The 25,000-nt window shown below is 37.8% G+C and overlaps 1 protein-coding gene across 1 annotated transcript in view; it reads left to right on the top strand.

Moving 5' to 3' along the window:
* LOC145481422 (uncharacterized) overlaps nucleotides 1-15,218 on the top strand; it is a 17,439-nt gene extending 2,221 nt beyond the window's left edge. Inside the window, exons 2-7 of the mRNA XM_081459903.1 lie at nucleotides 672-847; nucleotides 5,532-5,637; nucleotides 7,786-7,895; nucleotides 10,452-10,551; nucleotides 12,267-12,480; nucleotides 13,265-15,218. Of these exons, the coding sequence (XP_081316029.1) occupies nucleotides 672-847; nucleotides 5,532-5,637; nucleotides 7,786-7,895; nucleotides 10,452-10,551; nucleotides 12,267-12,480; nucleotides 13,265-13,590 (1,032 nt within the window). The 3' untranslated portion in view covers nucleotides 13,591-15,218. The remainder of the gene's footprint in view (nucleotides 1-671; nucleotides 848-5,531; nucleotides 5,638-7,785; nucleotides 7,896-10,451; nucleotides 10,552-12,266; nucleotides 12,481-13,264) is intronic.
* Nucleotides 15,219-25,000: the final 9,782 nt, after the last annotated feature.

Genomic DNA, 25,000 nt, shown 5'->3' with positions numbered 1-25,000 from the left:
AAGACAGTGTCAAAACCTAATTATGTACCTTATGGCATGGAAAGATATTGGTATAGGTAGAAATGTTATAAGTCTACATTTATTAATCCAAGGACAATTCGTGAATCTTCAAATATTGAACAAATCAACTGACCTACTCAAGCACGGACGCTGTAGTTGGTGGAAGACCTATCCTAGTAAGGAATCTTTGGTATTTATTATTTAGCTTTACAACAAGAACTTTAACGAAAAGGCCATTTCCGAGTTCCCTCCTTCCTCACGAGTCTTCGTGCGAAACCATTCATATGAAATGCGTTTCGACTACAGCTTCATTTTCATGCAAATCAAACACATTTTCATATGAGATGTTTTGCACCAAGACTCGTTGTGAAGCAGAGGCAAAGGTAACTCCGAAATGGACCATTGTTTACGCCTTTTGTTTATCACCTTTAAATACACAGTAGTGTAATAGTTGTGCTTTACAACACATGTAATTCTCAGCTCATGTATATTTAGAGTTACTAAATTAATACCCAGTAAAAAAAAATTGGTAAAAAACAAATTGTGGCAGTTCTGATGCAATGTTTTTGTTTTTAAGTGATGTGAATGAATGAATTATTAAAGAATAAAGGATGATCGCTCAACGTTGTGCCATAAATCACGAACTGTTCTTTTTTCTCTCTCTTTTTAAGGTCAAAATGAACAATCGTAATACGCATTTTTTGCTGGTGATCCTAAATACTTTGCTTTTCGTTGTGTCCGGAGGGTATGACATTATACCCACCTTACCAGACAACTGTACATGTGTGACAAGAGAGGGATTAGTATACAGCTTATATCCTCTTCGAGGAACAGATCGCAAACCGAGGTAATCTACATTAATTACTATCATATTAACATCACAAAAATATTTACGAATTTCCTTTGTGCATTCAATATTACGTCAAGAAGCTTATTCGATACTGATACCAAAAAGCAACCCATTTTCACATACCACGAGCCAAGTGTTTGTTCATTTATGCCAATGTAAAGAAGTAGGAAATCATTTTTGATCAATGCTTATTGAAATGAATCAAACGACCACACTGTTGTATGACATTATGTAATAAGTAAGATTCTCTGTACGTTAAAACGTCCTTGTACAGATCGTAACAACAACAACTCAAACAGGATCACGACAGAATATTTCCAGCTTTTATTAACGTTCTCACTGAGATGAGGGTGTAAAAAATACCAACAGGAATAAACCTAGGATAGGATAGAACAATTCTTGACGTAGTGATACCAACAAGCACATATATGTAAACTGTGGTTGAAACATGAAATGAATGAAATGATATATGCATTGTTCAAATGATTTTGACCAATTGCTTCAATGGCAAGGCTATAACGGGCATTGAACCCATGATTACCGGTTTTACATAGGAGCAGCTCTTTTGTTATTGCAACTGCAAATAACATGTGCTTTTCATGCATTCACTGTCTACTTCTTCTACATTAGAGGGATATCTGAACTAACCCAGATCACAAAATAGGACTTCTATTCGGAGTCGGGGTTTCAACAATAGAAACGTACATGTGGTTGAAACATGAAAAGAATGAAATGATATTCGCAGGGGGAAAACAGTTTTAAGAGCGTAAATCAGAAAATGTCGAGAATCGGCCGACAGAAGCGAAATAACGGATTTTTTCTTATTTGACCAAAAGAACCCATTTGGTTAACTGTTTTCGGAAATGACATCAAAAGGTTCGATTTCCTTTTCTTTTCTTCAAAATTTCCAAAACTTGAAGATTTGGCCACAGGGCCTTCAGCGGCGGCCATTGGACTTGAAATTTGGCACATGTTTAACATACTCGTATGGACGTACCAAACGTTTTCTTAACATGTCCTTTACACAGTTTGTGGGGCATCTCTTAAACTTTACTCGGGACTAAACTTTGTTTAAAAATGTTTTTTTCTACAAAATAGTTAACCTTCGGAAGCTGAACCATTTACGGACCTAAAGTGATAAGGCTAATATTAGCAAATTTTGAACTTGTCAAATGCTGTCTGTTATATTACAGTTAGGTAACTAAATATCACCAAATAAAGGCAGCTTCTTTATTCTACTCGCCTGAAAAAAATTACAGGTGGCCCGTAAAAACTGTTCCGTTGAGAGAATTTTCCGTGAGGTCAGTTTGACGCATATCTCACTTAATTATTCAATTGTTAATCATTGCGCAATTGTTATTATTTCCGACTATTTTTTATTTTATTTTATACATTCCCACTAAATCTTTGAAGGTAAAGAATTGAAATAAATCCAAGATAAGAAGTTCAAACAAGTTTTTACAACTCAGCTTATCTTTCGACCAGTCTGTTTGTTTTTTCAATAGTACTAGTACTTTATCATGAATCACGCAAACTATTTCACACGGTAGCGAACTTGACTATGGCTTCGATGGATCCTTTTTGACATGGATCTTATGCATTCTAACTAATAGTTTTGTTTTAACGAGTACATATAGCCACTCAAGTAATCGAAATACAAAATTTGTGATACGTGAAAGGGATTAAACTAGGAACGTCACGTTAAACTTTACAGTATCACTACCACTACTAAACACTTGCCTGCTTTGCTGTACTATTTTTATATGCAAAATTTCCATTCACGAAAAAGCTTGAGATATGGTATATTCCAGAATCGGCGTATATTAGTAAGACGTTATTTATGCTTCTTACTTTATGATTAAATATTTTACTCGAGCTTCGGATTAAACTCAGTAGACATCCCTGAATACGTTAATTGACAGATTCATTCCTAGCCTTGGAATTCTCAATACGCTAGTCTTTTTGGATCTTCATCGCATTGCTACTTTATTCATAAAGTTTACCTTGACGAAGATAGGATTTTCAGACTAGTGAAAATTCTTGTTCCTCAATCACACCCCTGAATTGTGTTGCGTGCCTGAGATACGGATCGATATAATTAGCTAGCTACTGAGCGTGAGTGGTTCAGGTAAAAGTTATTTACAGCAAAAACTTCACTTCACAGCGAACGCTTTCTGACTAGCTATTTATATTCTATAATCCTCGTCAGCAAAAGGGTTGTGTGGCTTGCGGAGTAATCAGTCGGCATATGTTTACTTTAAAACCCAGCAGCTTGTTCCAACGGGCTCACGTAAGTCTCATGGTACTAAAGTACCAAAACCATTGTTGTTGGTGTAACGACTGTTTTGAGCCTGTAAACATATGCCGACTGATTACTCCGCAAGCCACACAACCCTTTTGCTGACGAGGATTTGTGAGCAGTAATTTCATCGGGGATAGTGCAAATAGACCTTCCAGATTGCCAACGTGAACCAAATAATTCCCGATGATGTGGACATATGGTCATTTTTAAGTCAAAGGCATCAATTAAATACACCTGCACGCAGACAAAAAAAAAGGTTTATGCCAGCGAAAGAGTTATAATGTTTTGGAAAGGCAGGTTAAAATGGTGGCTTAGGATTACAGTAAATTGATCATTGCACATTACCTGCCCTTGCAAGAAGCAGCTTTCACTTGGAGTCAACATCGGAATCATCGCTGATTTTGAGAAATGCAAGATGATTTATACACTTCCTTTGTGCACTCTCGTATGGTGACGCATGTTATATCAGCGGGTCTCTCTTTATTCGAACCGCACTCTCCACCCACTAGCGATGAATAATCACATGCGCATGCCATGAAAGAATATAAATAGTTAGTCAGAAAGCGTTCGCTGTGAAGTTAAGTGTTCGCTGTAAATAACTTTTACCTGAACCACTCACGCTCAGTAGCTAGTTATATTGATCCGTATCTCGGGCAAATTAATCGCTGATCACATTGTCACGCAACACAAGTTAGGAGTGTGATTGAGGAACAGGTATTTCCACTAGCCTGAAAATCGTACCTTCATGAAGGTAAACTTTATGAAAAAAGTAGCAATGCGATGAAGATCCAAAAAGACTAGCGTATTGAGAATTCCAAAGCTAGGAATGAATCTGTTAATTAACGTTCTCAAGGATTTCCGTTTAATTTAATGATGTCTACTGAGTTTATTCCGAAGCTCGAGTGAAATATTTAATCATAAAGTAAGAAACATAAATAACGTCTTACTAATATACACCGATTCTGGAATATACCATATCTCAAACGTTTTCTTGAATTGAAATTTTGCATTTGAAAATAGTACAGCAAAGCAGGCAAGTGTTTAGTAGTGGTAATGATACTGTAAAGTTTAACGCGACGTTCCTAGTTTAATTTAATTATAGTTGTTGTCTATGTTTAAAGATATCCCTTTCACGTTTCACGAATTTTGTATTTCCATTGCTTGAGTGGCTATATGTATCCGTTAAAACAAAATTATTAGTTAGAATACATAAGATCCATGTCAAAAAGGATCCATCGAAGCCATAGTCAAGTTCGCTACCGTGTGAAATAGTTTGCGTGATTCATGATAAAGTACTACTGCTATTGAAAAAACAAACAGACTGGTCGAAAGATAGGCTGAGTTGTTTGAACTTCTTATCTTGGATTTATTTCAATTCTTTACCTTCCAAGAGTTATTGGGAATGTATAAAATAAAATAAAAAATAGTCGGAAATAATAACAATTGCGCAATGATTAACAATTGAATAATTAAGTGAGATATGCGTCAAACTGACCTCACGGAAAATTCTCTCAACGGAACAGTTTTTACGGGCCACCTGTAATTTTTTCCAGGCGAGTAGAATAAAGAAGCTGCTTTTATTTGGTTATATTTATTTACCTAACTGTAATATAACAGACAGCATTTGACAAGTTCAAAATTTGCTAATATTAGCCTTATCACTTTAGGTCCGTAAATGGTTCAGCTTCCGAAGGTTAACTATTTTGTAGAAAAAAACATTTTTAAACAAAGTTTAGTCCCGAGTAAAGTTTGAGAGATGCCCCACAAACTGTGTAAAGGACATGTTAAGAAAACGTTTGGTACGTCCATACGAGTATGTTAAACATGTGCCAAATTTCAAGTCCAATGGCCGCCGCTGAAGGCCCTGTGGCCAAATCTTCAAGTTTTGGAAATTTTGAAGAAAAGAAAAGGAAATCGAACCTTTTGATGACATTTCCGAAAACAGTTATCCAAATGGGTTCTTTTGGTCAAATAAGAAAAAATCCGTTATTTCGCTTCTGTCGGCCGATTCTCGATATTTTCGGATTTACGCTCTTAAGCAATTACTTTCTCTGCAAGGCTACAACGGGCATTCAGAGCCATGATCACTGCAATGCCATTGATACGCAGGGTGCAGTTCAACTGTTGTTGCGACCCCAGGTTACACATAGTATTTCTTACATTTACTCCGTCACCTACTCCATTTGCCGGTTATCAGAACCTAATGAGATCATTAACTTCGATTAAAAATAAAAACGACTTTTAGCCACCTGCATGGGGCAAGCTCCCTTCAAGAAAGTTTGGAAGTTGATTATTTTTTTAATTCCTTCCCCCTACTTTCCTTTCCATTCATTCTTTCAATTGTTTTATTAATGCTCTTGGTTTTCAAATCTTCTGAAGGTTTACAAAAACAGGATTTGAACCACACCCGAATTATGTTTACAGTTATAGTCCTTGTGTACCCTACAATCTCACTTCAAGAAAAGGAAAATGCATAAACGTGGCTGTAAGTAATTAAGACTACTGAATGTTTCCTGCTAGTAATATTTTCTCATTACCATCTTCCGTAACTAAGAGAAATTGAATGTCACAAATTAGGGAGGAAAACTGTAGTTATCTACCCGGTTTTCAGTGGAATTAGACAGTCATGAATATTTAACAATTATTCGCCAAAGGCGAAGTGAACATTGGTGAATATTTACCAATGCTCACTGAGCCTGAGGTGAATAATTATTTTAGTATAATATTCAGAGGTGAATATCAAGGACTACTAAATAACGGACTGAAACATAAAAACACAGACGCAACTGTTCGTGTTCATCTCGTATGCAGCCCTAGTTTTAATAATAAGCTAACCTGAACATCGATTGTCCATCAATTTATTTTTCGTAGTGTTTCGCTCCTTACGAAACATCCTGAAACCCTTGATATAAAAATGTGAATCAGGGAAAGAGTCATCGATCTTCGTTTCGCCCACAACCACGATGTCAAAGAAACACTCTTGTATGGATGATTTCAGCTCAAAGAACTTAAATCCAGCAACACTGTCAATGTTTAAGTATGCGATCGTCGTGTTCTTAGAATAACGTTTTAATGACGCAGCAAGTACGGAGTCATCTCGAGCTTCGTGTTGATCGCAACCTGTTTTTTCAGTAGATTCGACATCCCAAACGTTAGTATTTGAGAAAGGGAGCTCTTCCCAGAGTAGTGATTGACATTGACAGGTAGTACATCGCCAGACAGAATCAGCGCGTACATGGAATACGTTCGCACATTTAACATGGCAGATAATTCCACAGATGTTACAGAGAACTACTCGTCGATTACTTGCAATAGAGCTGAAGCACATACAACATTTTCCCGCTTGCTTTCTGTTATGGGATGGACCAGGATTAGGATTGATGTCCCCACTTACAAATATTCGGTCACGTGACGTGTTTAGACCAATTACGCGCGAGCGAAAATATTTGATGGATTATAAAGCGTCATATGATGAGTTTTTCAACCAATCAGAATGTCCAATTCTTATATTCACCTCTGGAAATTATACTAAATTTAAATATCCTGTTACACAATGACAACTGAGTACCTTAACTTGACACTGTTCGATGTCATGCGCAGGTCCAGTATCTTTCAGTCAAACCGGATGTTTTTTTGATGGGAACTTTGCAAACTTCCGCCGGAACATTGGTATTTTGATTGACAGTTTGAGTCGAGCAAATTGCAACCTGCGCAAGCAAGTTGCTCGAGATGTTAAGCGAGATGGAGCATTGGCGGCCGCACATATTCCGTTCCTAATGAGTGCCTGCCTGATTTCTGAAGTGTAACTCCTAGGGTTAGTAAGTTTAGAGTATTCTACAAATTCAACAATGTCAGGGGTAAAAACTGTTCGTTCCTTTAAACCAGGCTTTCCAGGGAAATACGTCCAGCGTTGACGGAATTTGTTCACAATATTGGATACCGTTTGAGGCGATAATCCAACTTCTTCTGCGATTTGTGCCTGTTTTGAACCAGACGTCCACAGGGCAATTATTTTCTTCCTTTTCTCAAGCGTCTTGGGACGATTATAATGTATCTTAGCCATCATAAACCACAGTAAGAACTGCTCTTCAAATGATATTTTAAAACGGCGCGAAAGCGATAGCAACTTGCTCGCGCGGATTGCAACTTGCTCGACATAAACTGTCAATCAAAATACCAATGTTCCCGCGGAAGTTTGCAAAGTTCCCATGAAAAGAACATCCAGTTTGACTGTAATCAGTCCTTAAATGTATCGTCTTTGAGATATGTTTAGGGGCATGATCAGGATGTTAAACATGCAGCTAATTAACTCCTTGAAACTTTAATAGGTAGCTAGAAATTCAAATAAAGGTCTCTTAGCCAGGACTTAACTTTTTGGCCATTTTATTAGTTTATCCTTACCCATCCCCTTACAGTATGGGCTGTCTCCATGGTTCGTACAGTATATTGTAAATGTTGAAAGTAATATCACAGTACCACTGAAATGATATATTTTTTTTGTCTGCACATTCAAAACCACAGTTTCTAATAACTATGAAGAAAAGATAAAAAATATAATGAGAATACGGCGTAGCACTGCAAACTTTTATTTTTAATGCATATTTGTTCTCTTCCACATTTGTTTAATCTACAGCTATGCAAGTACGATGAAGTACCGCAACCTGCGTATGACGATATTGGCGAACAAAGAGATGTTAAATGTGACATTAGCAACGGAAAGGTCGCCCTGATTTACCCTATAAAGTAAGTAAACCATACTATATGAAGTGTACTAGATATTAACGAGTGAATGCTTAAGAACGAGTAAAGTAATGGGCTTAAATTCAATTGCTAGATTCCCAAATTTTAATCCCGCTATTAATTTATGCACATCAGACATATGTTATACATACCCCACCTTATAGTTAGTAGCTTTTGTCCTACTACCAGGCGTTGATCGGAACCATCAAACAAAAGTCCTCGCGATCCGCTCTTTTTCATTATTTACATAAACAAAACAAACGCTTCTGAGCTCAAAATGAAAAGAATTGGCCAGAGAGAAGCTATGAACCAATCTTTCAAGTTTGCAGTTCTCCAGTCTCAAAACAGACCGGCCTTACTGTTGCTTTTGATATTTTCTTAATTCACATTTTCCCAATTGAAGGTGGGATGACAAGTTGCTATAAAATTGAAGTTGTGCTTCGTGTATATCCGACAAAGCACGGTATCGCAGAGGTCATGGATTCGAATGCCGTTCAAACCAGATTGTATGAGGCTTAATTTTCGTAACTCCGTACGTTGCGCAGATAAATACGATGATCCCTATGTCACTAAATCTTTCCCCCGCAATTAACATATGTAAACTTTCACGTAGTCATATACACACCTTCACCATCTACGATTAATTACATTACGAGTTCACAACGAGACTAGCTCCCAGTTGGCTTGAATACCCATACCCATATGCTCCTTCTATTCTCTCCCTTTATCTACATTGTTATTTGCCAGGTCATCAAGGGCCTGCTTTTTCTCCCTACACCTCCACTGGGGCATTCATATCAACGCAACTCTTAGCAGTGAGTCTGTTTGTGTTCGTAAGACATATTTCCTCTGTCGCACGACAATCGAGTGGCCACATATTACAGTTTGAGAGTAGGCCTTTGTCATAGATATTGTCAGGCCTCATGAAAAGATCCTTTTGACGCGTTAAGTTTCCTGAAATGTACCCGCATGGTGGTGATCTTCCGACAATCACTGTCGTACAGTAAGACACATTGTACATTATTACTCTTGAAAGTCGTTAAATCTGGGTCTTGTTTGATTTACACTCATGTCATGCATGATTGGTCAAGTACAGTTCACAGAAATACAGTGGTAACACAACAGAGTTCATAGATTACACAAACTCAGAAGTCGTAGTCACCTAGCTGAGCACAATGCACTGTACCTGATAACAGCATTTTTCCCTCCAGTGTCATCTGAATGACCACACACCATCCTTTCATCAACAAATTAAAGTTAGAGCCATCTTGCTCTTACTTTGATGAGTTGTTAGCTAGAGCACTCTGCTTTTAACGTGTCAAGGCTTCATAGCTCAATTGGGTCTCATCTGGTTCAACAGTCAGCTAGTATAGCGGATTTCCAGTGTGAATAAGCACTTAATGACTGGCCCCAAGGCAAACAGTGAGTTTTGTTTCCCCGGACCCTCCATGTTCGCCTCGGGGAACATTGAGGTCGAGAGGAAGCAAAAGTCACTGTTTCCCGTGGAACCAGTCACAAAGTGTTTTGTTATACCTCTCAACTCAAAAATAGAAAAAAAATGCGAATAAATCGTTTGCCTGACGTCGGCGGCTCACAAATTTGCCGCGGTTTCAAGGAGCACGACCTGATCACGCGCGAGTCGAAAGTTCAAGTTGTTGTTTTCTTAGGGAGTTAGTGAGTTTTGACCCACGACACGTGACAAGTTCTCCTCCAATCGGAAAATGTATTTGATTTGGGAGGTATAACAAAATTATTTAATTCTTTTCATGAGTCTAACGCTGTTCACATGCATGCCTTTCGCCACATTCATTACGTTCTTTCTCCAATCGCGCAATACAATAGCCCACAATTGACCCACTACCTTCTACTCGGTAGCCTCCATTGGACTGGTCACACACCAGGACTGAGAATTGACTCTGGAGGTGAAATAATTCACAATCTCTACGTTAGAAGCTATGTGATGGATTGGTTAGCTATAGACAAGTCTCAATAGAAAGTCTGCAATTAAACAATAGAGTTTATGTTCGCGGGCATAAATATGTTTTGGGCCCGACTCAGACTCATGTTAGCCCAAGCCGCTAGGCGAGGGTTAAAATGAGCTCTGAGAAGGGCCCAAAACTTATTTATGTCCAAGAACATAAACTCAAGCACACGCGAGCGTTTACGAGTTGAATGGCTTTTATTTTCCCTCAAGGAAAGCTGGCTAGAAATTAGACAATCTTGCCATTTGAGTTTTCAAAAGTTGTAGAAGGCATGAAAGGAAAACTCCATAAATTTTAGTTGTAATTGTTGAAATTAATTGTACAATTGCTAAACTGACAGTTTGGCATAATTGGTTGAACTGAGTGAGTTTGGCTTGAAGTCGCAAAATGTACATGCACTTCGCCACTAGCCATGGAGCTACTACACGCGGTATTTACATCAGAAGTTTCTCTTGAAAGAAATGTCTTCGTCCCCCTCATCCACTGTTCCCCTGTCGAAGTCTTTTTAATCTATGCTTGACTATATTGTGTATTCTTGACAAGTTGTTATTGATGTAGTCCCTTTTTTTTTCTCAAGGACCAAACCGTACGCTGGTCAAGAATCCACAGTGAATTTAGTGTGTAACAATGATTCAAAGGCTCAAGATGAATTTATTCTCGTACACGAAGATAGCCTGGTGAGAACATGTAGAATTTCATAACTTCTTAATAATCTTTTATGAGGTTCTTGAATTGATTTTTGAGTTATTTTTTTGTAAAAAAAAAAATGCCTCTTAGTCGGCGCGTCGGGGTATGTTATGGACGGGTCAATGGATGAGTGAGTGAGTGAGTGAGTGAGAGATGTATGTACGTCACACCAATCAGATTGGATCTACTATAAACAGCCAATCAAATTTCTTGTTGTAAAGGTAAATGGTACGTGAGAAGATTTGATCCCGATACAGTTTAGAACGGCCATATTTATTCTTGTATAAAAGAAGAGGAAGTATCTATATATTGGGCTTACTTCGACATTTTCTGTGGGTTAGGCTGAGGAGTTAAGTTATGAACGAGATCAGCCTTGAGTTTTGAAACAGTTCATGAGCTAGTAGTATGCAAATGGTACGAGATATTTTTATTTTAGTTACAAAGGTAACTTGACACTTTTGTTTTTCACAAGGAGTAAATTCAATTAGAGGTCACGAATAGACGCATCTAGTTCTTAGGACATGTTTTAGAGGAGATGAGACTATTTAGATTTGAAGCAGTTCTAATGTTTACAATAATAAGTGCAGGTAACGATTGTTTTGTTCTTGTTGCATGCAAATAGAACGAGATATTTTTATTGTTTAGTAACAAAGGGTAATTTTACACTCTTGTTTTTCACAAGGGAGTAAATTCAATTAGAGCTGACGAATCGTCGCCACTTGTTCCCACGAGATGTTTGCTATCTTTAGTTACAAATGGTAACTTAACACTTTTGTTTTTCTTTATGGGAGTAAATTCAATTAGAGCTGACAAGTTATCGGCTATTGTTCCCAGGATATTAAACAATAAAGAAGCTTTCAGACGGTTTTTACGTCTCTGCAGTAGCAGTTTAATATTTTTATTTGATGGGCATTTTATGACATTCTTTTAATGGTAGAATTATGGAAACTGTTCAAATGTTCTTTGAAGACTGTGTGGCATCAAGTTAAAGTGCAATTAAATCAGACTTTCAACGTGTCAGAGAGGTTTTTTTTCTCTTTCTTTCAATTTTCGGTGAAGTAGTGTTGTTGCGTTGTGTTGTGTAAAAAAGGTAAACCTACGACTTGTATAAAATGCGAAAAGTTATCTTAAGTTGAGTATTTTTGAGCAAAAATTACTCTTGGGGGCTGGAAGGGCTATGTGATCGGTGAGTCAGTTATGCATGTCCGCGTGTCACACAAATCACAGTGTGGGTTGTATCAAAGAACGAATGAAATTGCCGGTTAGAAAATAAGATGGTATCTATAGTAATCTGGAGACGTGTCAGATCGTGTAGTTTGGTCAGTCAAACATGTTATGGCTTACTATTTAGTGATCTTACCATTACCCATGTAACATCGTATGCACAGCTTAAATTCCCAGTTTCTTTCTTGCTGTACATCGCAACCGAAAAAACTTGTCAAATTAACCCAATCATTACTGTAAACAGTTCCATGAATGCTTCTATCTCCGAGACTTCACAAAAAAAAACTCCTGCACGCCTTGCGTGCCTATGTTTTTTTTTCTGCTCAACACTTTGCACGAGTAATTTCGCCGCGGGGTGAAAAGAATGCATTAAATCTCAATTTATATTATATTCAGATTTTTGTGAAGTAACGATAAAGTGAGCAACGGCGAGATAATTCTGTTTAGTTCCTAAATAATCCCAAATAGTATCGTTTGACAGATTTTCCAGTTAACAAGCTATTGCGGATGCCCAAATAAATGTCTACCTACCTACCCAACCAAGCCAGGACCCAATCCCAGCACTCCCTCATCATCAGCTGAGCCCACTTCGACCACTCCATCCCAGTCAGGACCCTTCTCAAGCACTACACCGTCATCTGAGCCTGAAACCACATCATCTAGGCCTGGATCCCCGTCGTCGCCTGGTCCTTCAGGTAGAGTTTCTCACATAAACGTTAACTTTCTAGGTCACAGTTACTAACAACGTAGCGCATTGCAGCTTGGAAAAGTCTCCATAGCTACAAATCCCCTGCAAATACGGCTCGTGTTAAAGAAACGCTCTTTTCACAGAAGTAACATAATGGGGAATCAACGTTTTTGTTTTTAAATTCAATTATTTCATTTATATATAAGTTTTTGGAAATTCCAGGAGGAAATTCCGGGAGGAAAATGAAAAGGAACGCAAAATTCTTGCTGAGAAATGTCCGAAAATTTGGATATATATCGCGAGGTTGTCCTCTTTTCCGGAAATTTCGGAAACCTGTAGTTCCATTCGTCATTAGAAATTCCCGGAGATTTAACCCAGAATGTTTCATAGAATGGAAAGCACCTAGCATTCTTTGTAAGAAAAAAATCTGGAAGGGCCACTTGTAATTTTGTATCACCAAAATTACAGTGAAACAAAAATAAAGACAAAAATCAAGACGTCCAACCAGCTGGATCAAACGCAAATATTTTCCTCAGAATTAAGTATCCTTTGTGCTTTTATCATAGACTCGGCATCAGACATTATTAGCCCTCCTTTCTTGATGTGATTTATCAATGTCGTGCGCCCGGCTTAACTTTGTCCTTTCGCCTCAAAACACAGTCATAATTCCTGTTGATGCATTATTAACTGCTAAGTTTGTAAAATGTAGTTCATATACTCGAAAATTAACTCTGTCACATTTTTAACATTTGACCTTGAGCTAATGGGTAAAATATGATGATTTATTTTAGATTTGATTTGGGTGCTGAAGATATTTTTGCCGAGTCTTCTTGGTGTTCTCGTCGTGGTAATTTGTTTTGTTTGTTTCTGGATGCGACTGTCAGTTATCCAAAGGGCTCACCTGTGCAGATGCTGTCACTGTTATGAACAGAACAGAGACCCGCCAAGAGAAGAAAGGAATGTTTTCGTAACGGAGAAGAGTCCGCTTATCTGCAATCACGAGAATGACCGTGCTGTTGAACACGAGTGTCCTGGGGTAAAAGGCAAACTCCGTGAACCGGTGCAAGAAGAAGACGGAGATGTAAAAGGGGAAAATGACTTCCCTGGAAAAGACTAAGGGACAGTTGTGACATAATTTCATCATTAGCATCATGTACCTGTCTGATAAACTCTCTTGTAAAGAGGAACTGGTAGAAGAATGGAGCTAACGACCGTTCAAGTGTAAGGAATTGTTACAAATCTTGGTCGGTTGGTGCAGGATTTTAACGTTTTCCATTTTACTAGTAGTCGCCATATAATATAAAAGTTACGAAAGAGCCATAAACGTCACCAGGAATAACACTTGTTATAATTTTTGCGAGTAGTGAAAAGAAAAACAACAACAACAAAGAGTGAAAAACGCCGTGAGTTTAAGATAATTTTTCAAACTCAAGATTGACTAATACCTCCAATAAGCCAGTTGAAAGTGGTAATGCTCACGTCCTACAAACATTGACGTCTTAGTAGGAGAGTTTGGGAGATTCGGCACGAGATTTACTCTGGGATGGAGATCTCGCTTTATCAAGGTTATTTCCGTTAGGCCGTTAATTGATCTGTTATGTTGTACTATTAAATGACACTTGAAGATTTAGTTGAGTCATTCGAACTCAGTTCTTTACCTTTAACTTGGACAATGCTCAAACGACGATTGGAACGGACTATTGGTGTTCCTTTCCCTCATGGAAACAGGTTAGATGATAACAAGTTTGTAGTAATTTAAGCTCCTCGTTTTACGTGTATTACGAGTACCCGAGTCCAAACCGTTTCTTCTTGAAAGGACAAAAGCAAAATTGTCGAATTTATTTGGACGAACAGTGCTAATTGTTGTCTATAACCTGTAACCAAGGAGGATGTTACCTTTTAAGACTACCCCATAATAGTAGTTACTTTTATCAGATGATCAGTATTAAATTCAGTTGTTTGTCGTCAGTTGGTAGTTGTCATGGTTGAAGCTTCAGTTAACGTTTTAAAGGACAAACGAACGCTTCATAGGATTAAAAAAATAACAAAGTCGAACCTTGTTCTTGTGTAGCTTCCCAGGACAAAGGTTTCGAATCTTCAAGTTTATTTATAGACACCAATCGTGACGCTTGAGTGCACAAAGAGTGCATAGCAAGTTGTAACTGTAATTGTAACATTTTTTTTAGATAAAGTATCACATTTTCTTCGTTTGATACTTCAAATCAGTGCATGGAAAGTCTCACAGTTTATTGGGGTAGCTGAAAATCTAAGTTACTGTTTTAACTGTGGTCGTATTGCCAAATAAGGTCAAACACTGAGGTCAATAATTATGAAGTCAAATATGATTAATTATGAAGTCAAATAACGGAAATAATTAAAGTCAGATAATGGAAGTAACTAGCGTTTTAATCACTGCAATCTATGCGACATTGATGGAATATGGTTTTATACCTTGCGCTGAACTATGGGCGTCAAATCTTCAACCGTTTTGGAAAATTACAGCTCAACTGCATCTGGTCACAAACCGCAATCTCCATGATAGTCAACAATACTCTCATTGCTTTCTTTCCTCCTCTCTTCGGTAACAATCTTACGCACTAACTGCATGTGCGTTAATGTATGTCGGGATCAAAGATGATTTCCAGTCCGTACTGCGCAGTCTCAGCACCCTAATGTTCATATACATAAGTCTCGATGTTATTCGTTACGAACCACATACCTTATCTTTGAGGCCTTTCAAATTCTTTTTCCAACAGCTTCACTGATTTTTACAGCTGCGAAGGTCTTTCATCAAGTGATATGAGAAAGAACGAAGCATAAATTATACAGCTTCGACCGCTTTAATTCGCATCATATCCTTAATGGCGCTTATTTCGAAACTTTGAATTTACTTCATGTAAGTAGTATCGAAATGTTTACACTTTGTGATGTCTTACATGAAACAAAACAAAAAAAGCAAATTCTCGACAGTGCGCAGTACGGACTGGAAATCATCTTTAAACAAAAAAGACAACCATTGCGGTATTGGAATGTAGAAATGTAAGAGATAATGAGAAACCATGAAACTTCTCTGCGCGCCCCCATTTATCACTCACAAACACGGGCGTGATAACCCATACTTCCTCACACATTTTACATTTCTTTAAGGCAGATAAAGCGCTTTCTTACCTGTACACTGTCTTTATAAGCCTCTATTTGATCAAGAACATCTTCTAGTGTAACGACTGATTAAACGATACAAAGACCACAAACAACGACGAGTTGTGTTCATTCACTTTGCTCGTCGCTCTGAGTCAAACCTTTAGATTAAATTAATCACAATGCATTAAGTTGTTCCCAGTCACCATGAGCGCAGTTTTTACTGTGCGAAGACGATTTTGCGCACAGAAAACGTTCTACACACGTTTAGCGTTAAAATGACCTCAATAGGCCACGTTCGATGTATCAATATTCTAACTTGCCCCCGAGGCTTTCGGGTCAGAATTGTAAATTTTTTAAGTTTTTTTTTTTTTTTTTTTTTTGTCTCTCAATTCTGAAAAGGGACTTGGATACAAAGAAAACAACACCAAAAATAGAAGGCCTCGGAGCCATGTTTCAATATTGATATATCAAACGTGGCGCAAAATATATAGTTCATCTTTACCGAAATGCTTTTTGAGGTGATGTTTGATACCCATTTTGTTCTGAAGACCTCAAGCGTTGAGAAAATTGTGGTATATGTGTGCCGCTTGCGTAGAAAGCAGAAGGAGAGTGTAAAGAGACGAAGGTGACGAAGAACAAGACAATTAAACAACGACGAAATCATCAAAAGTAACCACCAACAACACAAAAGCATTTTTTCGGAACTTGAGTATTGAAGATAAAACGTGATGAAAGCAAAGATTATTAAGTCAAAAGGAAACAAATGATTTAATAAAACTAGAAACCGAATAGGACTCGAGAGAGGAAAGCATCGAATTCAGGGAAGGAGTTAAATTTCATTAAAAAAGTCGTAGCTAAGATAATAACTCAGGAACACACGAATCCAATGTACGCCTGTAGAAGAGTTTAGCATCGAAATACAAAAAAAATGCACAAAAAGGTCGAAAGAGAGCCAAGAAAATGCAATGTTCAACAAATAACTTTCTCTCTTCAGTATCAATACGTTGTTAACCAAGCAGGTGACGAGAGCACGTTAAATAATCAACTAAAGTGTTGAGGCTTTGATTCACTTCCCAGTTCTAGTTTTAGTGTCAAAATACGTTAAGCACGTATCATTTTTTTAAAAAAGAGGAAATTTTACAATAATGAACCAAGGTCATGGCAAGCGAAGCAAGGGCAGCCACTGCAGGTGCAAATTAAATGGACACAGCGCCCGAGCGATCTCCGTCAATAAGTACTACGTCGAATCGTCTTTATTGAACCTGTTTTCACTTGTGGGAACGTTTTGAGAATATTTTGGTAGCTGTTGTGAATTGCGCAAGCTGAAAGAAATGTTGACGCCGGCGACGTCAATTTGCCTGTCGGGCCTTAGACGAGTCAGCTCGCGTAGGCTGACACACAATGCATGCAGTGCAGTGCCAGGGTTACCCTCAGGCCCCCTTACATGGCGTATGGAGTACGTATGAGCGCGCTTTGTGGAGGACCTGCAGGCACCTAAAGAGTTAAACTTTTGTATGAAGAGCCTTTTGCAAGAAACAGCCATATTATAATATTGAAAGCACACTGTTTCTTTCGGTAGTGTAGCAACTCCCGTAAACTTGTAATTCTATTTGTCACTGTCATTATAGCAGCTGTTATTGTTTTTGGGCTATATTGATTCGGTTGTTTGTTCTATCGCCCTCTCAAAGGGTTCCAAGCCATTCATGTGAGACCTTACCAGAGCTGCAACATGACCCGTTTCTTTATGATTAGCCGCAAAGGGTCATTGGATTATTTAAGCGTGGCACCCCAAGAAAAAAAAAATATGGTTTCTCTTCCAGGAACTATATTTTTTCACAGGTTAAAGTATAGTGTTGACACCAAATACATGTAAGTGTTCAAGAATTGCTAAATTGTAAAATACTCACAAAAAGGATCTTTGCCGTCAAAATGTGTGCTACTATGCTATTATTACTAATTATAGTAAACCTCAACTGTTTTGTTGAGCATTTAAGAACTGATGGAAGTCTCAGATTCTCTCCCACGCATCCCATTTTTTCGCCAAAATTACTTCGTGCTTTCGTGACTTTGTTGAATAGTTTACCCAAACGTGGTAACCGGATATTTTTCAGTGTTCCTCAAATAAAGGAAACAACATTTTTATTCCTTAAACAATTGTCGTGAGTTTTTTCAACATCAAGCACCTAGTCATTAAAACCCAATGAGCTGACCTAAACAAAATCTGTGATTTCCCATTGCAACACTACAATGTAAAGCTTAGAAGCAAGGTTTACGTTTACAGACTGTAAATTCTCACCACTGTATCGAGAGCAACGAAAATTTTCTCTCAGGGATTCCTTTTTACAAAAGATTACATTGTACCTGTTTAAAGGGAGTTTATTTCAATTTTCACCTTTCAGGAGGCCGTTTCATCGGAGGTGGCGGATTAATTGAGGAAGTGCTTTATTTGCCTAAGTGCTCGGGAAGAAATACTATTCTCAAAGGGTTTAAATCGCAATATTTTTAGCGGCTGTTAGCTTTGATTACAAGTCCAGTCAAAACTCAAAACATACTATTGTAATCATCCATTTCGTAACTGATCAAATATTCAAAAAAGCCCCGACTAAATAATGACTTCTTTCGGCTTTCTCGAACTTTCGTTTTGTCAGTCTACCATTCAAACCATTTTTAAGGTGAATTGCCCCAAGAAAACGGCGCTAAAAAATTAAACTAAGTACCGTCGTAATAAATTGAACGCATGGCTGTTGTCAATCTGGATTTTCACCGCTTCAAGAGCGATCTCCAAAGGAGATTACTCACACGCTATTTCGACGGTGTTTTGTTTATGCTGCGAAAAATCCTCTCATTTTGGAAGTAGTAAGGCAGCTTATGGCTGTAGGTGGCGTTTGCTAATGCCCTTTCAAACAGAATTAGGAATGAATGCAAACAGCAGGTCTGAATGTTATAGACCTGCGATAGCATTTACTCGATGTATTAACGTGACCCCATTCGAAGCTATCAATTATTTTAAAACGTATAATTTAAACGCAGGGTTCCATGCCGAACACAAATAAAACTGAAACCTGTTGTGATGTCCTTTATAGTTCAGTTTTGTTTACAAAGTTCTCAAAAATGAATTGCAACTCTAATGAGTCAAAAGAACCGATAAAAAGCATTTATATCGTGACTAAAGCTTGTAAATAAACTATAAACCGCACTACCAACCACGGATCGCCATATTGCATTCATAGGTAAGGTTTTAGAACGTAAGTTTATTCGTTTAAACCCCCTTTAAGACGAATGTTGCACTACACTACTTCCCCAAAAACTAACAAATGTGTCGGGTTATAGGAGAACTGCTTTGATGTTTAAATGTGAGATATTTCTATGGTTAATATTCGACCCCTTTCATGGAAAAAGGAAGGTAATAATAAGTAAGTGACGGAAGATATTTTGTCTATTTCGTTTGCTTGACCATGGTTTACAATTTGTTCAGAACTGACAAGCTTCCGTCGTTATCGAAAATCTCTTTCCAAAATGGAAGCATTCTGATATTCAATCTTAGTTTCATGATAAACAACACTGAAAAAAAAAATGTGGATTCAGTAGCAGAAAGCATATTATAACTCGTTTAATTACTTCGTCGGTGAGCCAGCCTTGCTCCGTAAACATGGCAAAAGCTTGAATCATGAAACAAGATCTGTCAGTTTAATAATGTATGCCAGTTTGATTATGTTGGTTACGCTTTGTTTGAAAATGCTGAAAATGCTGAAAATGCTCAGGATCTGACGTCCAGTTTTCCTACCCCAACATTCCCATGAATTTAATCAATTAAGATTTTAGACCTTTTCAACTTGAAAACTCTTAACATAAGAACTACAAGTGACCTTAGGATATCTGATACAAAAAACTAGCATAGATTCTTACCTTTTTACCAGTAAATTAATCCTCTTTAAATTCTGTTCTAAAGATTTATCAAATGCTCGTCAAAATCAAAATTCGTCATAAATCCCCCTTTGCGCGTCGTACACGACGTCGTACATGTTTCCACGACGTAAAGGCAGCTACATTGGTGTCTCAAAGCAATGAAACGGCGGACATGTTGGTGTCCCAAGCCAATCCTATGGGAGTCGAATTCTTTTCTGATGTAAACTCTTTCTTTTGTTCCAATAAATTTGAATGGCTGCTGGCTACGCGTCTCGATGTATGGAAATGTGGTTAAACACAGTCTCCGATGTTTGATACATTCAGGATTAAGATTATACAAAGAAAGCTTCAGTATAGCTAGCTTCTTGTTTTGCTCGAATACGCTGAACGCGTTTTGATAAAATTAGTACCATGACAGTATGGTTTTCTTGATGGATTATTTGATGTAAATAGGAACGTTTCCACGCCTTAATGCTGATCTGCATCAAGCGATAATTAAGGGCGACTGTTCGTGCATCAAAATATGTAGCAATGGATGTTTGCGATTGTTGGATAATCGCCGTTCCGTCATTGGAACACTTAAAATAACTCCCATCCACATTTAACATTTAATGTACTGAGAACATCAGTGACACACTTAGCTATTGCCTCGTGTGCCACTGCTTTGCTCTTACCACATGCACATTCTTCCACCACAAGGTCTTCTGTAATCTATTAAATTACTAAACAGACGCACGGCACCTTGGGATCTTCTTGTTTTATATAATAAAGGAACAAAAAAGTATGCTGACGACGTAATCTAGGCGTATGTCCTCCAACAGATCATAAACAAGAATCAACCAAAATGCGACAAGAATTTGACTTATTATGTCGTACTCGCTGATAGACAACGATTGCGCGCGATTATACAATGACCTTCAAGAGCGTGTTTCCGATTTCTCAAAGATCACTTTGTTTTGTTTCTATTATACTAAAGTTTGATATCCGAACGCTTGTTGTGTCTTTCGGCAAACAAAGTCAACTTTTAAACCAGGTCAAAATTAAAATCAAAGTGCTCTATGAGCAAACCCTTAAACTTCCCAGTACATGATGATCGATATGAGCTAACCTATGCGTACTTCTTTAAGGTATCAGCCAACCCACCGGGGCCGTCTGCGCGCGGATCGTTCTAGCGCTCTTTGTTTCAACACAAACCCCTATAAACCGTATATTTTTTGAAAGCTGAATAATCATAATTACGGCTAATTCCTTTTAAAAGGTATAAAACTTTAATGCGCTTAACCCTTTGAATACCAAACTTTCGCCAAAAAAATAACCGTTTTTAACCGTTGAGTCAGGTTTTTTAGCTGCCATGACGTTAAATAAGCCTAAGTTTTGCTAAGAAAGCTTTTTTACTAAAAGTAGAGATTTTTCAAGGATTAGGTACAAAATTGAGCAATATTTCAATTCCAGGCATGCGCATAAACCAAAATTTGGACTTCTATTTTTTTGTCATTAACCGTTCTCAATTTTGTTTGTTGCCCCTTTCCTTTCTGTTTTTCTCGGCCCTTTCACACTGGACACCTTTTGCGATGCATGTTCTTTCTGGCTGCGTGAAAAGTTGGATGTTAATTACAGGCGAAGCCTAGAAATGGACCTTGATCAATCATAGGCGTAGAGGACCATTTTACCACCGTTTTTGCACCAAAACTGATAACGTTGTTTTTCGATTTGCGACGTCGGAATGTCGTCGATATCTAAACCTGATTATTGTACGGAAAGGCCTAGCCTAGTACTACTATCTGCTTATCAAGAATATCTGATAACATTTAAATTGATGACGTCACAAGTGGTACAAAGAGCACGACCATTAATTCCGCATATATATATATATATATATATATATATATATATATATATATATATATATATAAAAGTTAAGATGCTTCGAGCCAACAGGGATGCCACGCGCCAGAAGGATCCAAAAGGATTCGTAGTCCAAACCTCGAGTAATGAAATTTGTAGGCAATTGTGGAAAACGAGGACGGACAACTTCGAGCGAAAAAAAAAATATATATACAGTAAAAAATCTAAGAAATCTAAAAAAAAGTTTAAAAATTTAATAAAAATAAACGTTTCGGTCAAAGACCTTCATCAGTTGCAGTGCAAGTGAATAATAAATTACAATAACCTTAAATAAATTTACAGTATAAAAAATGACATAATATTACAAAGATGATTACATAACGGGGCGTGGTAACACATGAAAACGAAAAAATTAACCAATGATAAACAATCGGTGATTACTAAGCGAGATACTATGACAATGCGGTACAAAACTCAAAAGACACAAACCAAATAAGAATAAATAATCGAATATAATACAAATAAGATTAATATCAAAAAAGTAACGCGATTCGTCGAGTCAGCCGAAAGTGTGAAGGGACCCGCGTGTAAAATATTCAATGTTCAAAAAAGGCGGTCCCAAAATCCCCAAACAAAGCCCTTGAAACTATGCCGCGGCAAGGCACAACAGGCGCCCTAAACAGGGCCCTTAAACAACAATAATGTAATAAATTCCCCGATGGGGGCCCCTGAGAAAACCTAGCGCTAACAAAGCTAACAAGATCCAAGGTCAGGGCCTTTGAACACCTGAACTGAGATAACCGCCAAATTTACAAGTTATTTTTGCGCTAATTGTAGCCAAAAGGTGCCAGAGAGAACAACTGTGCACTCCAATATGCCTCTTTAGTGATTAAAAGCTTTTCGATGTTACTTGTATTGTTTGCATTTATCTGCACTTGATCAATACAAAATTTGTTTGAAGAGCAATCACTCGGTTTTTAAGGAAAACTTTTTCCTACAAATTCATGGCACAGCCATGGGCCCAAAGAACGCCTGTAGTTACGCGGATCTTGCCATGGGGGAAATAGATTATCAAGCTAAATTTTCTGGCCCCATAAAGCCGACTTTATGGTGGCGATACCGTGATGATGTTTTTGATCTCTGGCAACAAGGCCTTCCTGCACTGCATGAGTTTACTGACTTTATAAATTCCCTATATCCTACCATTAAATTTGAATTAGTTTTTTCTGAACGCGAGCTTCACGTGCTAGATTTAACTTTACATCTCATCGGGGGTTTCATCCAGACAGACGTTTATTCAAAGCCAACTGATAGCCACTTGTATCTTCCACCATCAAGTGCTCACCCCAAACACGTTTTCAAGGCTATCCCTTATGGCATAGCAACTAGGTTACAGAGAAACTGCTCTGAACAAGTATTTCTTGCCGAGAGAACAACTGAATACAAGGGTTATCTAGTCAATCAGGGTTATCCCACAAAACTAGTGGAAGATCAATTTTCTAAAGCCTTAAATACATCTAGAACTGACTTACTTAGAACTCGTGCCAAAGCTGAGAAGAAATTGTTTCCATTTGTAACAACATTTAATCCAAATTTACCTGATGTTGGTCGCATCATCAGAAAACACCTAGGTATTTTGGAATCCAACCCCAAATTAAAAGAATTTTTTCCGCCAAATTCCATCATAGCCTCTTTTCGAAGATCTAAAAACCTTAAGGAGTTGTTAGCGCCATCTCGTTATGGCTCTAACACTAAGGTTGAAGAGGTTGTTGAGGTTAAGGGTTGCTTTAAATGCAAAAGAACAAGATGTGATCTCTGTCGCAACTACCTTGTTGAATCAAATTCTTTCCAAAGTTTTCAAACAGGCAAGAGCTATAAGATACGATTGAAACTTTCCTGTGATTCAAAAAATGTCATTTATTTGGCTTCGTGTAAGAAATGTAACTTACAATACATTGGCTCTACAACAACGGATTTTAGAGTTAGATTTCGCAACCACAAGTCTGTTATGCTGACCAAGAAAAAGACTTGTGAGGTAGCGGTACATTTCAACAGAACACCGCACGACTTAAACGACTTTTCTTTCCAGTGTATTGATCAAGTGCAGATAAATGCAAACAATACAAGTAACATCGAAAAACTTTTAATCACTAAAGAGGCATATTGGAGTGCACAGTTGTTCTCTCTGGCACCTTTTGGCTTGAATAAACGTCAGGAATTCCACTCGAAAAAAAGAATAAACTACAATTAGCGCAAAAATAACTTGTAAATTTGGCGGTTATCTCAGTTCAGGTGTTCAAAGGCCCTGACCTTGGATCTTGTTAGCTTTGTTAGCGCTAGGTTTTCTCAGGGGCCCCCATCGGGGAATTTATTACATTATTGTTGTTTAAGGGCCCTGTTTAGGGCGCCTGTTGTGCCTTGCCGCGGCATAGTTTCAAGGGCTTTGTTTGGGGATTTTGGGACCGCCTTTTTTGAACATTGAATATTTTACACGCGGGTCCCTTCACACTTTCGGCTGACTCGACGAATCGCGTTACTTTTTTGATATTAATCTTATTTGTATTATATTCGATTATTTATTCTTATTTGGTTTGTGTCTTTTGAGTTTTGTACCGCATTGTCATAGTATCTCGCTTAGTAATCACCGATTGTTTATCATTGGTTAATTTTTTCGTTTTCATGTGTTACCACGCCCCGTTATGTAATCATCTTTGTAATATTATGTCATTTTTTATACTGTAAATTTATTTAAGGTTATTGTAATTTATTATTCACTTGCACTGCAACTGATGAAGGTCTTTGACCGAAACGTTTATTTTTATTAAATTTTTAAACTTTTTTTTAGATTTCTTAGATTTTTTACTGTATATATATATTTTTTTTTCGCTCGAAGTTGTCCGTCCTCGTTTTCCACAATTGCCTATATATATATATGTCTGGATTTATGAAAACGGTGTTAAAGACTGAATCAAGTGTTTTTTGATTTAGTTGTTTTTTTTTTCATTTTTTTTTCTGCTTTCGCTATGACAGCAACTTGTAAATCTTACCTAGCATGGAATGTAGAAACTCCCTGCCGCATGTTTCATTTATTTAGTTATTTTTTTTCATCATTTATCGACCACCCCCCCCCCCCCCCCGCCCCAACCCCCTTTTCAATTTGCGTGAATTTTAGCCCAGGCTACACTCGTCTGAATTCAGTTCACGCCGTGACTCTGACAAGGAGCGACCGATTAGCGTTCTGTATTTGCTGTCTAAAGGAAGTCTGCCCGAGGACATCATTAAGTCCAGTGAAGGCTCAAGTCTAACGATTTGCTCGTAAGCGTCGTCCATTATCGTACGTGAGGCGGGCTTGAGGAGATGTGTAAACTGTACGGGTCACATTTAGTCCCGTAACAGAAGGCCGTTTGCCCTGTGGCGATAATGTTGTGCTTGCTTTAGACAGCAAAACTCTTTAGCCACATCAATTTAGGGCTTATACGTGCAATGGACTAGACATTTCTAGCTGCTGTTGGCGTCAGTTGCTTTGAACTTTGATGTAGCTAAAGACTTAGAAAAAAAATCTGTTGAAATCTGGATGTGCCATTCCGCGCTCGACAAAATTGAAGTACATCCGGGACATTGCTATTTGCCAGCAA

The sequence above is a fragment of the Orbicella franksi genome, chromosome 3 (genome assembly GCF_964199315.1).
Source record: "Orbicella franksi chromosome 3, jaOrbFran1.1, whole genome shotgun sequence".
Classification (NCBI taxonomy): domain Eukaryota; kingdom Metazoa; phylum Cnidaria; class Anthozoa; order Scleractinia; family Merulinidae; genus Orbicella; species Orbicella franksi.
Note: the sequence above shows the minus strand (reverse complement) of the source record. Positions and strands in the feature narration are given on the sequence as shown.